The sequence below is a fragment of the Salvelinus namaycush genome, chromosome 3, assembly GCF_016432855.1.
Source record: "Salvelinus namaycush isolate Seneca chromosome 3, SaNama_1.0, whole genome shotgun sequence".
Classification (NCBI taxonomy): Eukaryota; Metazoa; Chordata; class Actinopteri; order Salmoniformes; family Salmonidae; genus Salvelinus; species Salvelinus namaycush.
The window spans coordinates 42075442-42091034 of NC_052309.1; the positions used below are offsets into that span (position 1 = coordinate 42075442).

General features: G+C 41.3%; 1 protein-coding gene across 3 annotated transcripts in view; it reads left to right on the forward strand.

Moving 5' to 3' along the window:
- LOC120031535 (protein FAM168A-like) overlaps positions 1-15593 on the forward strand; it is a 54254-nt gene that overhangs the window by 11708 nt on the left and 26953 nt on the right. For all 3 annotated transcript variants that reach the window (XM_038977332.1, XM_038977348.1, XM_038977341.1), the window contains one exon: positions 14816-14907. In XM_038977332.1, coding sequence (XP_038833260.1) covers positions 14816-14907 — 92 coding nt within the window. The remainder of the gene's footprint in view (positions 1-14815; positions 14908-15593) is intronic.

The following is a 15593-nucleotide window of genomic DNA, read 5'->3' on the forward strand; positions in this document are numbered from 1 at the left end:
TTCAGGAACGAAAATACGTTACAGAACGTTGAGCTAGAAATAGATTGTGTAGAATAGGGAATCGTGCCGGCTCTATCCATTACATTTCTATCTGCAACGTTCTGAAACTTTTAACCTCACTGAATAGGCTACAGGTGTGAGGTTGAGGTTCATGAACTTTGACCTTGCTGACCTCTAAACATGTCACCAAATGAATGTCTGAAAGTGATGAAAACAAAATTAGCAAAATGGATGACCACATTGTAAGTCCTTACAGTATGTATATATTACAGTGTAACATGCTGACCAGACAGCGCGTGTGCGTCTGCAAGTTGATTTTGTCCACCCACACCAGACGAGATCAGGACAAGCAGGTTGAAATATTAAAACAAACAATGAACAAATTATATTAATTTGGGGACAGGTCGAAAAGCATTAAACATTTATGGCAATTTAGCTTGCTAGCTTGCTGTTGCTAGCTAATTTGTCCTGGGATATAAACATTGGGTTGTTATTTTACCTGAAATGCACAAGGTCCTCTACTCCGACAATTAATCCACAGATAAAATGGTCAACTGAGTTAGTTTCTAGTTATCTCTCCTCCTTCAGGCTTCTTCTTCTTTGGACTTTATATGGCGGTTCGCAACCAACTTTAAGGTGCATTACCACAACCGACTGGAGTGTGGACCTCAGTTCATCTTTCAATCACCCACGTGGGTATATGCTCCTAAAAATCAATGAGGAGATGGTACATGGTTATATGCTCCTAAAAACCAATGACGAGATTGGAGAGGCAGGACTTTCAGCGCGTCGAGTATCACAAATAGAACCAAGCTCTATTTTAGCGCCTAGCTACGCAGATGCTCGCGAGCAGTATGGGTGCAATGATTTAATGACATGTATGTGTACATTTATTTTGCAATGCTAGTGCAAGCGACGTGTCCGGGTCTGGTCAGCATGTAATGGTGTTATATAATTTCACCTTTTTTTTCTTCTGCTGTATATGCAAAAATGAGTTGGTACCGAATTAACTGAATATATTGTCATTTTCTTTCTGCATTTACTCTGTCACAGGCTTGGGTGGATGATGGATGTCCTGACATGTCCTGACATTTTTTCCTATGACATTATTTTATTTCCCAACCTCTATGCACAGTTTTATGTTCAGTACCAGTCACAAGTTTAGACACACCTACTAATTCAAGGGGTTTTCTTTATTTTTACTATTTTCTACATTGCAAAATAATAGTGAAGACTTCAACACTATGAATGAACACATATGGAATCATGTAGTAACCAAAAGTGTTAAACAAATCAAAATATATTTTAGATTCTTCAAAGTAGCCACCCTTTGCCTTGATGACAGCTTTGCACACTCTTGGCATTTTCTCAACCAGCTTCAACTGGAATGCTTTTCCAACAGTCTTTAAGGACTTCCCACATATGCTGAGCACTTGTTGGCTGCATTTCCTTCGCTCTGCGGTCCAACTCATCCCAAACCATCTCTATTGAGTTGAGGTCGGGTGATTGTGGAGGCTAGGCCAGCTGATGCAGCACTCCATCACCCTCCTTCTTGGTCAAATAGACCTTACACAGCCTGGAGGTGTGTTGGGTCATTGTCCTGTTGAAAACAAATGATAGTCCCACTAAGCGTAAACCAGATGGGATGGCGTATCGCTGCAGAATGCTGTGGTAGCCATGCTGGTTAAGTGTGCCTTGAATTCTAAATAAATCACTGACAGTGCCACCAGCAAAGCACCCCCACATCATCACACCTTCTCCTCCATGCTTCACGGTGGAAACCACACATGTGGAGATCATCCGTTTACCTACTCTGTGTCTCACAAAGACACAGCGGTCGGAACCAAAAATCTAAAATTTGGACTCGTCAGACCAAAGGACAGATTTCCAATGATCTAATGTCCATTGCTTATGTTTCTTGGCCCAAACAAGTCTCTTCTTCTTATTGGTGTCCTTTAGGAGTGGTTTCTTTGCAGCAATTTGACCATGAAGGCCTGATTCACGCAGTCTTCTCTGAACAGTTGATGTTGAGATGTGTCTGTTACTTGAACTCTGAAGCATTTATTTGGACTGCAATCTGAAGTGCAGTTAACTCTAATGAACTTATCCTCTGCAGCAGAGGTAACTCTGGGTCTTCCTTTCCTGTGGTGGTCCTCATGAGAGTTTTTGCATCTGCACTTGAAGACATTTTCAAAGTTCTTGAATTGACTGACCTTCATGTCTTAAAGTAATGATGGACTGTCATTTCTCTTTGCTTATTTGAGGTGTTCTTGCCATAATATGGACTTCTTTTACCAAATAGGGTTATCTTCTGTATACCAACCCTACCTTTTCACAACACAACTGATTGGCTAAAACGCATTAAGAAGGAAAGAAATTCCACAAATGAACTTTTAACAAGGCACACCTGTTAATTGAAATGCATTCCAGGTGACTTCCTCATGAAGCTGGTTGAGAGAATGCCAAGAATGTGCAACGCTGTCATCAAGGCAAAGGAAGGCTACTTGAATAATTTGTTTGACACTTTTTTGGTAACTACATGATTCCATATGTGTTATTTCATAGTTTTGATGTATTCACTATTATTCTACAATGTAAAAAATAAAGTAAAACCCTGGAATGAGTGGGTCTGTCCAAACTTTTGACTGATACTGTATATATATACAAAAACTTTGCTTCGGACCCATTGGTCAATATATGCATTTTTGACTGGACACCCTACATACATGTGTTTTGAGTGAAAACATAAGTATATGATCCCTCCTCTATATCTCTCTAACTGATACTCAGTGACAGAGTATAGGCCTTGTGTTATGCTTGGACAAAGCATACACGAGTTATGTATGAAAAAACATACAAGGGATTTCAAGCGTCTCCGTGCTATTTTGTGTGTGTGTGTATATTTGGACAGCCATTCGCTGGCACTCTGCTGTCATATGAATCCTCTGAGCCCACAGTCTTGATGCTTTTTGTGTGTAGCAGAGCAGCCTGTTTTTCTCAGCAAGAACCCACCAGTTTATTTTGGGAAGGCTGAGGTAGGTGCCGGCCTTACTGCAGTGAGTGGGTAGCAGCTTGGAAGCCCTGCAGTGCTGTACCTGGGAATCATTGTATGTTTCAAGCTAGGTAATATATGTACATTATATAATATGCATGATTTATATGTGTAGTACACTGTATATGTGCAACATATAACCAATATATTTGTAGAATATGGCAAATACAGTATATTTGTTGTATATGGCCAATATATTTGTGATATATGGTCAATGTAATGTATAGCCCATATATGTGTAGTATATGGCCAATATAGTATACAGTCAGGTCCAAAATGATTGGCACCCTTGATAAAGATGAACAAATAAGACTGTATAAAATAAATTATACAAATTCAGAGCTACAGTGCATTCGGAAAGTATTCAGACCCCTTGACTTGTTCAACGTTTTGTTACCTTACAGCCTTATTCTAAATTTGATAAAATTGTTTTTTCTCTCTCATCAATCTACACACAAAACCCCATAATGAGAAAGCAAAACCAGGTTTTTAGACATTTTTGCAAATGTATATACATTTTTTAACTGAAATATAACATTTACATAAGTATTCAGACCCTTTACTCAGTACTTTGTTGAAGCACCTTTTGCAGCGATTACAGCCTTGAGTTTTCTTGGGTATGACGCTACAAACACCTGTATTTGCGGAGTTTCTCCCCTTCTCTGCAGATCCTCTCAAGGTCTGTCAGGTTGGATGGGGAGCGTCGCTTCACAGCTATTTTCAAGTCTCTCCAGAAATGTTCAATCGGGTTCAAGTCCGTGCTCTCTGGGCCACTCAAGGACATTCAGAGACTTGTCCCGCATCCACTCCTGCATTGTCTTGGCTGTGTGCTTAGGGTTGTTGTCCTGTTGGAAGGTGAACCTTCGCTCAGTCTGATTTCCTGAGTGCTCTGGAGCAGGTTTTCATCAAGGAACTCTCTGTACTTTGCTCTGTTCATCTTTCCCTCAATCCTGACTAGTCTCCCCGTCCCTGCCGTTGAAAACATCCTCACAGCATGATGCTGCCACCCCCATGCTTCACCGTAGGAATGGTGCCAGGTTTCCTCTAGACGTGACGCTTGGTATTCAGGCCTTTGTTTCTCATGGTCTGAGAGTCTTTAGGTGCCTTTTGGCAAACTCCAAGCAGGCTTTCATGCGCCTTTTACTGAGGAGTGGCTTCCGTGTGGACACTCTACCATAAATGCCTGACTAGTGGAAGGCTGCAGAGATGGTTGTCCTTCTGGAAGGTTTTCCCATCTCCACAGAGGAACTCTGGAGCTCTGTGAGAGTGACCATAGGTTTCTCCCCCGATTGCTCAGTTTGGCCGGGCGGCCAGCTCTAGGAAGAGTCTTGGTGGTTCCAAACTTCTTCCATTTAAGAATGATGGAGGCCACTGTGTTCTTGGGGACCGTCAATGCTGCAGACATTTTTTGGTACCCTTCCCCAGATCTGTGCCTCGACACAATCCTCTCTCGGAGCTCTACGTACAATTCCTTCAACATCATGGCTTAGTTTTTGTTCTGACATGCACTGTGAACTGCGGGACCTTATATAGACAGGTGTGTACATTTCCAAATCATGACTAATCAATTGAATTTACCACAGGTGGACTCCAATCAAGTTGTAGAAACATCTCAAGGATGATCAATGGAAACAGGATGCAACTGAGCTCAATTTTGTGTATTATAGCAAAGGGTCTGAATACTTATGTAAATAAGGTATTTCTGTTTTTTTATTGTAATACATTTGCAAAAATTTCTAAACCTGTTTTCGCTTTGGTATTGTGTATAGATGAGGATTTTTTTTATTTCATAAATTTTAGAATAAGGCTGTAATGTAACAAAATGTGGGAAAAGTCAAGGGGTCTGAATACTTTCCGAATTCCCTGTATATTGTATTAACTTTGTAGGTTGCATGTATCTTTCTTTCAATGCCAAACCCACCACTGATGTGCGTGGCTAAAGATCTCTATTTACAGTCGTGGCCAAAAGTTGAGAATGACACACATTAATTTTCACAAAGTCTGCTGCCTCAGCTTGTATGATGGTAATTTTCATATACTCCAGAATGTTATGAAGAGTGATCAGATGATTTGCAATTCATTTCAAAGTCCCTCTTTGCCATGCAAATTAACTGAATCCCCCAAAAACATTTCCACTGCATTTCAGCCCTGCCACAAAAGGACCAGCAGACATCATGTCAGTGATTCTCTCGTTAACACAGGTGTGAGTGTTGACGAGGACAAGGTTGGAGATCACTCTGTCATGCTGATTGAGTTCGAATAACAGACTGGAAGCTTCAAAAGGAGGGTGGTGCTTGGAATCATTGTTCTTCCTCTGTCAATCATGGTTACCTGCAAGGAAACATGTGCCGTCATCATTCCTTTGCACAAAAAGGGCTTCACAGGCAAGGATATTGCTGCCAGTAAGATTGCACCTAAATCAACCATTTATCGGAACTTCAAGGAGAGCGGTTCAATTGTTGTGAAGAAGGCTTCAGGGTACCCAAGAAAGTCCAGCAAGCGCCAAGACCGTCTCCTAAAGTTGATTCAGCTGCGGGATCGGGGCACCACCAGTACAGAGCTTGCTCAGGAATGGGAGCAGGCAGGTGTGAGTGCATCTGCACGCACAGTGAGGCAAAGACTTTTGGTGGATGGCCTGGTGTCAAGAAGGGCAGCAAAGAGGAAAAACATCAGGGACAGACTGATATTCTGCAAAAGGTACAGGGATTGGACTGCTGAGGACTGGGGTAAAGTCATTTTCTCTGATGAATCCCCTTTCCGATTGTTTGGGGCATCCGGAAAAAAGCTTGTCCGGAGAAGACAAGGTGAGCGCTACCATCAATCCTGTGTCGTGTCATGCCAACAGTAAAGCATCCTGAGACCATTCATGTGTGGGGTTGCTGTTCAGCCAAGGGAGTGGGCTCACTCACAATTTTGCCTAAGAACACAGCCATGAATAAAGAATGGTACCAATACATCCTCCGAGAGCAACTTCTCCCAACCATCCAGGAACAGTTTGGTGACGAACAATGCCTTTTCCAGCATGATGGATCCCCTTGCCATAAAGCAAAAGTGATAACTAAGTGGCTCGGGGGAAAAAAACAGATATTTTGGGTCCATGGCCAGGAAACTCCCCAGACCTTAATCCCATTGAGAACTTGTGGTCAATCCTCAAGAGGTGTGTGGACAAACAAAACCCCACAAATTCTGACAAAACTCCAAGCATTGATTATGCAAGAATGGGCTGCCATCAGTCAGGATGTGGCCCAGAAGTTAATTGACAGCATGCCAGGGCGGATTGCAGACGTCTTGAAAAAGAAGGGTTAACACTGCAAATATTGATTCTTTGAATCATCATGTAATTGTCAATAAAAGCATTTGACACTTATGAAATGCTTGTAATTATACTTCAGTATTCCATAGTAACATCTGACAAAAATATCTAAAGACACTGAAGCAGCAAACTTTGTGGAAATTAATATTTGTGTCATTCTCAAAACCTTTGGCCACGACTGTACATGTCATCCAACAAATGTAAATGCCTGGAATTTGCTAAACGGCCTTGGCACTTTGATTGGAACTGGTTCTATGGTCAGATGACATGGAAATAGAGCTCTTTGGCCATGCACATCAGTGGTGGGTTTTGTGTCGAAAGAAAGATGCATATGCAGAAAAGAACCCCATACCTTCTGTAAAATTTGGTAATGGATCTTTGGTGTTCTGGTGCTATTTTCCTTCCACTGGTCCTGGGGCCATTCTTAAAGTCAACTATTGAAAATTGAAGAGGGCAGGCCATTAGCGCAGAGGAAGGATTTCAAGGATCTGGACTGATTCTTTATGAACCAATGGTCTAAGATCACTCTGTGTGTCCACGCTCATAAAACATTTGAGAAAAAGGCTCAGTGTCATTATCCTCGCAAGGTGTCTTGCGAAAATCTCTCTGAACAATTGTATTTAGTTCAAAATATTTCCCAATTTTTTTGAGCATACAATATAGGTCAGTATATGTAATATATATACAGTTGAAGTCGGAAGTTTACATACACTTAGGTTGGAGTCATTAAAACTCGTTTTTCAACCACTCCACAAATTTCTTGTTAACAAACTATAGTTTTGGCAAGTTGGTTAGGACATCTACTTTGTGCATGACACAAGTCGTTTTTCCAACAATTGTTTACAGACTGATTATTTCACATATAATTCACTGTATCACAATTCCAGTGGGTCAGAAGTTTACATACACTAAGTTGACACCATGAGACCACGCAGCCGTCATACCGCTTAGGAAGGAGGCGCGTTCTGTTTCTTAGAGATGAACGTACTGTGGTGCGAAAAGTGCAAATCAATCCCAGAACTATAGCAAAGGACATTGTTAAGATGCTGGAGGAAACCGGTACAAAAGTATCTATATCCACAGTAAAACAAGTCCTATATCGACATAACCTGAAAGGCCGCTCAGCAAGGAAGACGCCACTGCTCCAAAATCGCCATAAAAAAGCCAGACATATGGTTTGCAACTGCACATGGGGACATAGATTGTACTTTTTGGAGAAATGTCTGATGAAACAAAAATAGAACTGTTTGGCCATAATGACCATTGTTATGTTTGGAGGACAAAGGGGGAGGCTTGCAAGCCGAAGAACACCATCCCAACCGTGAAGCACGGGGGTGGCAGCATCATGTTGTGGGGGTGCTTTGCTGCAGGAGGGATTGGTGCATTTCACAAAATAGATGGCATCATGAGGGAGGAAAATGATATGGATATATTGAAGCAACATCTCAAGACATCAGTCAGGAAGTTCAAGCTTGGTCGCAAATGGGTCTTCCAAATGGACAATGACTCCAAGCATACTTCCAAAGTTGTGGCAAAATGGCTTAAGGACAACAAAGTCAAGGTATTGTATTGGCCATCACAAAGCCCTGACCTCAATCCTATTGAAAATTTGTAGGCAGAACTGAAAAAACGTGTGCGAGCAAGGATGCCTACCAACCTGACTCAGTTACACCAGCTTTGTCAGGAGTAATGGCCCGAAATTCACCCAACTTATTGTGGGAAGCTTGTGGAAGGCTACCCAAAACGTTTGACCCAAGTTAAACAATTTAAAGTCAATTTTACCAAATACTAATTGAGTGTATGTAAACTTCTGACCCACTGGGAATGTGATGAAAGAAATAAAAGATGAAACATCATTCTCTACTATTATTCTATTATTTTTCACATTCCTAAAATAAAGTGGTGATCCTAACTGACCTAAGACAGGGAATTTTAACTAGGATTAAATGTCAGGAAAATATGAAACTGAATTTAAATGTATTTGGCTAAGGTGTATGTAAACCTCCGACTTCAACTGTATTGTACATTCTTTGTTAATCTTTGTCAAGGGTGCCAATAATTTTGGACCTGAGTGTATATGTCTGGTTTATCACCTGTTTGTCTGCTGTCCTGGACTTTCCCTAACCAGTTGTAAATATTCACTCTTTAATATACCCCTCCTTCAGTTCATCAACCTTTTCTCCTCACCTTGTCCATGCATCAATCCAGCATTCCATCTCATCTAATCTCTTTTTCAACATCCCATTATCTCATCTGTCTGTCACCTCTCTTCCTCCACCTTTCCAGCTCCACTGTCTGGCCATCATGTGATCATGTCTTTTTATTCTGTTTGTCAGTCATCTTTTTGTATTTGACTTTCTTTTTTATTATATATCGTTTGTCTTATTAATTTCTTTATTACTCTTAAACTCCCCCAGCGCATGCACGCGCACACACACACACACACACACACACACACACACACACACACACACACACACACACACACACACACACACACACACACACACACACACACAACCCATCCATCTCTTCACTCCTCTGTTATCTGTCCATTCCTTTTGCTCGTCTTTTCTTTTAGCACTATCTCTCTCTGTCTCTGCAGCGGTTTCTTGGCTATTACATTTTTCTCAATTACATATAAGCATTTTTTGTAACTGAGGTCAAAAGTATCAACAGCAGAACAACAATGATCAAAATGCATTAATACATTTGCCCAACTTCTTGCCTTTGTATCTGGAATGTATATCTTTACACCCTTTTGCAAAACTAGTAATTTAATTGGCATCAGGGAAATGCTCTCCATCACGGTTGACAACTCCACAGTGCAATGAACCGTGACGTCAGGCAACAGCCTGTCATTCTCTGCTAAACAAACATCAAAGCAGTGACTCGCTCCTGCAGGTTCATGCTCTACAACATCCGTAGAGTACGACCCTACCTCACACAGTAAGCGGCGCAGGTCTTAATCCAGACACTTGTCATCTCCAGTCTGGCCTACTGCAACTGGCTGTTGGCCTGGCTCCTTGCTTGTGCCATCAAACCCCTGAAACTTATCCTGAACGCCGCAGCACGCCTGGTGTTCAGCCTTCCCATGTTCTCCCATGTCACCTTGTTCCTCCGCACACTCCACTGGCCTCCAGTTGAAGCTCACATCCACTATAAGACCATGGTACTTGCCTACGAATCAACAAGAGGAACTACCCCTCCCTACCTTCAGGCTATGCTCAAACTCTACACTCCAAACCCGAGTACTCCGTTCTGCCACCTCAGGTCTCTTGGCCCTCCCACCTCTACGGGAGGGCAGATCCTGCTCAGCCCAGTCAAAGCTCTTCTCTGTCCTGGCACCCCAATGGTGGAAACAGCTTCCCCCTCAAGCTAGGACAGCAGAGTCCCTGCCCATCTTCCCCAAAACATCTGAAACCCTTTAAAGAGTATCTGAAATAATCCCACCGCAGTGGTGTGACTGTCCCAGGTAAGGTTGTGGAACTTTGAATTTAAGTTAATTAGTGAAAACATGAATACAATTCCCTTCACCCACTCTTGTACTTATGACACATAAGCATTTTTCAAGAAACAGTGGTCCCCAAATCTATTAAATATATTTCCAAATAGTTCTGATTTGATTACATTTTGTCCCCAAAATCAATGTCCACATGGTGTGACAGAATTATGTGATTAAACAATGAGCCAGCATTTGGGCACCTTTGCATGGGGAGGGTTCTCTTCCAATGAGGAGGTACAGAAGACATGAGTGGAGCACGTGGTCTGAACCAAGGATGTATATAAACCCTGGATTACTGATGCTATGTATTGGCCATTGAGAGGCTTTGAAGCCACCGGTCAGCCATATTAGCACACTCCATTTGGAGCAGACCTATCAACTTTATGTGCATGCCATGGTGAACACGGGTAACGGAATTAAAGTTAGATTCCAGGAGGGAGCTACCACATCCAAGGAAGGCACCGGGCACGCAAATTACCCACTGCTGACTCTGGGAGATAGTGGTGAAAAATAACAATACAGGACTCTTTTGAGGCCCTTCAATTCGAATGAGTACACTTTAAATCCTTTAACGAGGACCCATTGCTGATGTTTAGAAGTTGCATTTTACAGTGGTCAGAAACTTCTGAAAGTGTAATTAATTATGTTTTAACCTTTAAACTCTGACTGCCTTTTGTGTATTGTCCATCGGTGTGACATAATGTCCTATGGGGGGATGCCAATAAATGTGTGTGTGCATGTGTCTGTGCCATTCTCTTCACAGTCCCCGCTGTTCCATAAGGTATATTTGTATCTGTTTTTTAAATCAAATTTTACTGCTTGCATGAGTTACTTGATGTGGAATAGAGTTCCATGTAATCATGGCTCTATGTAGGACTGTGCACCTCCCATAGTCTGTTCTGTACTTGGTGACTGTGAAGAGACCTCTGGTGTAGAGGTCGACCGATTTTATGATTTTTCAATACCGATTATTGGAGGACCAAAAAATCCGATACCGATTAATCGGACGATATTTATTTATTTATTTATTATATGTATATGTGTAATAATGACAATTACAACAATACTGAATTAACACTTATTTTATCTTAATATAATAGATAAATAAAAATCTTTAGTTTCAAATAAATAATGAAACATGTTCAATTTGTTTTAAATAATGCAAAAACAGTGTTGGAGAAGAAAGTAAAAGTGCAATATGTGCCATGTAAGAAAGCTAACGTTTAAGTTCCTTGCTCAGAACATGAGAACATATGAAAGCTGGTGGTTCCTTTTAACATGAGTCTTCAATATTCCCAGTTAAGACGTTTTAGGTTGTAACTATTATAGGAATTATAGGACTATTTCTCTCTATACCATTTGTGTTTCATATACCTTTGACTATTGGATGTTTTTATAGGCACTATAGTATTGCCAGCCTAATCTCGGGAGTTGATAGGCTTGAAGTCATAAACAGTGCTGTGCTTCAAGCATTGCGAGGAGCTGCTGGCAAACGCAGGAAAGTGCTGTTTGAATGAATGCTTACGAGCGTGCTGCTGCTTACCACCGCTCAGTCAGACTGCTCTATCAAATATCAAATCATAGACTTAATTATAATATATAAACACACAGAAGTACGAGCCTTTGGTCATTAATATGGTCAAATCCAGAAACTATAATTTCGAAAACAAAACGTTTATTCTTTCAGTGAAATACGGAACCGTTCCGTATTTTATCGAACGGGTGGCATCCATAAGTCCAAATATTGCTGTTACATTGCACAACCTTCAATGTTATGTCATAATTATGTAAAATTCTGGCAAATTAATTACGGTCTTTGTTAGGAAGAAATTATCTTCACACAGTTCGCAACGAGCCAGGCGGCCCATACTGCTGCATACACTCAGACTCTGCTTGCACAGAACACAAGAGAAGTGACACAATTTCCCTAGTTAATATTGCCTGCTAACATGAATTTCTTTTAACTAAATATGCAGGTTTAAAACATATAGTTGTGTATTGATTTTAAGAAAGGCATTGATGTTTATGGTTAGGTACATTGGTGCAACAGTGATTTTTTTTTCTCGCAAATGCGCTTGTTAAATCCCCCGTTTTGCGAAGTAGGCTGTGATTCGATGATAAATTAACAGGCACCACATTGATTATTTGCAACACAGGTCAAGCTAGTTAAACTAGCAATATCATCAACCATGTGTAGTTAACTAGTGATTATGTTAAGATTGATTGTTTTTTTATAAGATAAGTTTAATGCTAGCTAGCAACTTACCTTGGCTCCTTGCTGCACTCGCGTAACAGGTAGTCAGCCTGCCACGCAGTGTCCTCGTGGAGTGCAATGTAATCGGCGTCCAAAAATGCTGATTACCGATTGTTATGAAAACTTGAAATCGGCCCTAATTAATCGGCCATGCCGATTAATCGGTCGACCTCTACTCTAGTGGCATGTCTTGTGGGGTATGCATAGGTGTCTGAGCTGTGTTTTGACTTTTCAAAAAAAATGGTCACACAGCTGATGAGGAAACCAGGGTTGTGTTATTGTTCATTAGGCAAAATGGAAACACGGGCCTACCTCATTTTTGCTGTCTGTTGCAAAACGTTTTAAAACCTTAAATACCCCAATGAACACAATCTACGTATGCCAGTTTTGGTTCATATTCAATAAGAACGAAAAGGAAGCAAATGGGCCAAAACTGGAAGGGACTACCTGAACTATTCCAATAAGAAACACTTGTTTTCATTTTACATATCTGAACGTTTTGCTACTAATGAATACAACCATTCTGTGAGTGGAAGGGTGACAGGGTCCATGTGAAAGGTCACATGGATCCCTTGAGGAAGGCATTGTCTCTCACTCATCAAGTGTGCACACATATTCTTGTGTATTTTTTAAAATCTGACTTAGTATTATTGCATTGTTGAGGAAAAGCCTGTAAGTAAGCATTTCACTGTACTGTTTACAACTTTGATTCAATTCCATACACACACACTGGGAGAGAGCTCTCTAATGTGAGGGAGGTCCTTTTGTTCCTGGGATGCCCTCTAGACTGGGGATAGGCTCCTGGCTGCTTCGGTTACAAACAGGACATTATACATTTTTGTCAATAACCAGACACTCTTGCTCAAGGGTACATCGACAGATTTTTCACTTAGTCAGCTCAGGGATTCAAACCAGAAACCTTCCTTTCGGTTACTGGCCCAATGGTCTTAACCGCTAGGCTAACTGCCTCCTAGAACGAAGAGAGAAGTGTGTGTGTCAAATCAAATGTTTTTTGTCACATACACATGGTTAGCAGATGTTAATGCGAGTGTAGCGAAATGTTGGTGCTTCTAGTTTCGACAGGTCAGTAATATCTAACAAGTAATCTAACAAATTCACAACAACTACCATATACAAACAATTGTAAAGGGATGGAATAAGAATATGTACATGTAAATATATGGATGAGCGATGGCCGTGCAGCATAGGCAAGATGCAATGAAATACAGTATATACATATGAGATGAGTAATGTAGGATATGTAAACATTATTAAAATGACATTATACCTTTTATTAAACCCATTTATTAAAGTGGCCAGTGATTTGGGTCTGTATGTTGGCAGCAGCCTCTCTGTTAGTGATGGCTGTTTAGCAGTCTGTTGGCCTTGAGATAGAAGCTGTTTTTCAGTCTCTCGGTCCCTGCTTTGATGCACCTGTACTGACCTCGCCTTCTGGATGATAGCGGGGTGAACAGGCAGTGGCTCGGGTGGTTGTTGTCCTTGATTATCTTTATGTTCTTGCTGTGACATCGGGTGTTGTAGGTGTCCTGTAGGGCAGGTAGTTTGCCCCCGGTGATGCGTTGTCCAGGCCGCACCACCCTCTGGAGAGCCTTGCGGTTGAGGGCGGTGCAGTTGCCGTACCAGGCGGTGATACAGCTCGACTGGATGCTCTCGATTGTGCATCTATAAAAGTTTGTGGGATTTAGATGACAAGCCAAATTTCTTCAGCCTCCTGAGGTTGAAGAGGCGCTGTTGCGCCTTCTTCACCACGCTGTCTGTGTGGGTGGACCATTTCAGTTTGTCCGTGATGTGTATGCCGAGGAACTTAAAACTTTCCACCTTCTCCACTACTGTCCCGTCAATGTGGATAGGGGGGTGCTCCCTCTGCTGTTTCCTGAAGTCCACGATCATCTCCTTTGTTGATGTTGAGTGAGAGGTTTTTTCCTGACACTACACACCTCCTCCCTATAGGCTCTCGTCATTGTTGGTGATCAAGCCTGCAACTGTTGTGTCGTCTGCAAACTTGTGTGAGAGAGAGAACGAGTAGCCTCGCGAACCTTCTTGGAAATCTTGAACGAGCTAAATATGAATGTCTGTCAAGAGAGACAGAGAGTATGTGTGTGCGTGTGGTTCAGTTCTTGCATGCGTGTGAAAGAGATGGTTGGTGGAAACAGGTTGAGAAAGAGGTGGAGAAAAGTGTTGCAAACAAATGAGCTCAGGTTGAAGAATGTCCTAGTATGTCAGTCACGTTTGTGCTTGTGTCTTCTTATGTCACTGTTGAAGATGTTCAAAACAGTCAGAAATACCATAATACTCAGAATACAGAAATATTTGTATTTTACTCATTTTAATTTTGCAACAATTGTATTGTATGCTTTCACATTTTCTACCTGATTTACTTTTATCCTGCGGAAATAAATTGCTGCCTTCTCACGAACATCGAAAAAAACAACTTTCAAAATCAGACCTGCTACAATATTGTGAGTTTAACGGTAGTTTTTGTGGAGTACCTTTTTAGTTTTTCAGATGTCAGATGTCTTTAAGCTGGCTATGGAACACTTCCAAGATGGAGACCTCTGAGTTTATGCATATTCTCAATGAATAATTATTGAATGCCATGACTTTCTTCTCACCATATGTTTATATCTCGCTCTGTCTCTCGGTCTCTCTCTCTGTCTGTTCTCCTTGCAGTAAGGGTAGACTGTCTTCCAACATGAATCCTGTGTACAGTCCTGTCCAGCCCGGGACACCGTACGGCAACCCTAAGAACATAGCATACGCAGGTGAGTGCCAAAACAACATCAGCAATAACAGCATCAATGCCATACCAATACTGTGTGTATGCATGTGTGTAGGAATGCGCATGCCCCGCCCACCTATTTCTTGTGTTTAATGGGTGCAAAATCCACTTGTCACTTAAATCTCGCTGGATTGATTGCTTTCATTTTACACTTTCCCACTCTTGCTTGTGCGATTCGTTGTTGTTTTTTACCATTAATGTAACGACAGCGGAAACATTTGTAATGACCTCTCAAACACACTCCAGTAGTGGCTGAAATGGGCTCAATGGAACACATTGGCTTTCCGTTGCATCTATAAAAACAATAATGCTTTGTCAGGGATTAAACTCACTGTCTAGACACAGTCGCTAATGAAAGTCTACATACCCTTTGCATAGTCTTCACATTTAGCTGCCTTAAAATGACATCTAAATAGGGAATACATTTAGATTTTTTCCCTTCAGATCTACACAACCTACTCCACATTTTCAAAGTGAAAGGCAAATTGTAGAAAATCTTGCAAATAATAACAATAACAAAAAAATAGACCAGTATTGATTGCATGTCTCCAAGTCCCTTTGACAGCCATTACAGATGTGAATAATTTTGAATAAGATGCTACTAATCTTGCACAACACTTATGGCAAAATAGATCCTCAGTAAATTTGTTTGGGGATCATTGACGGACA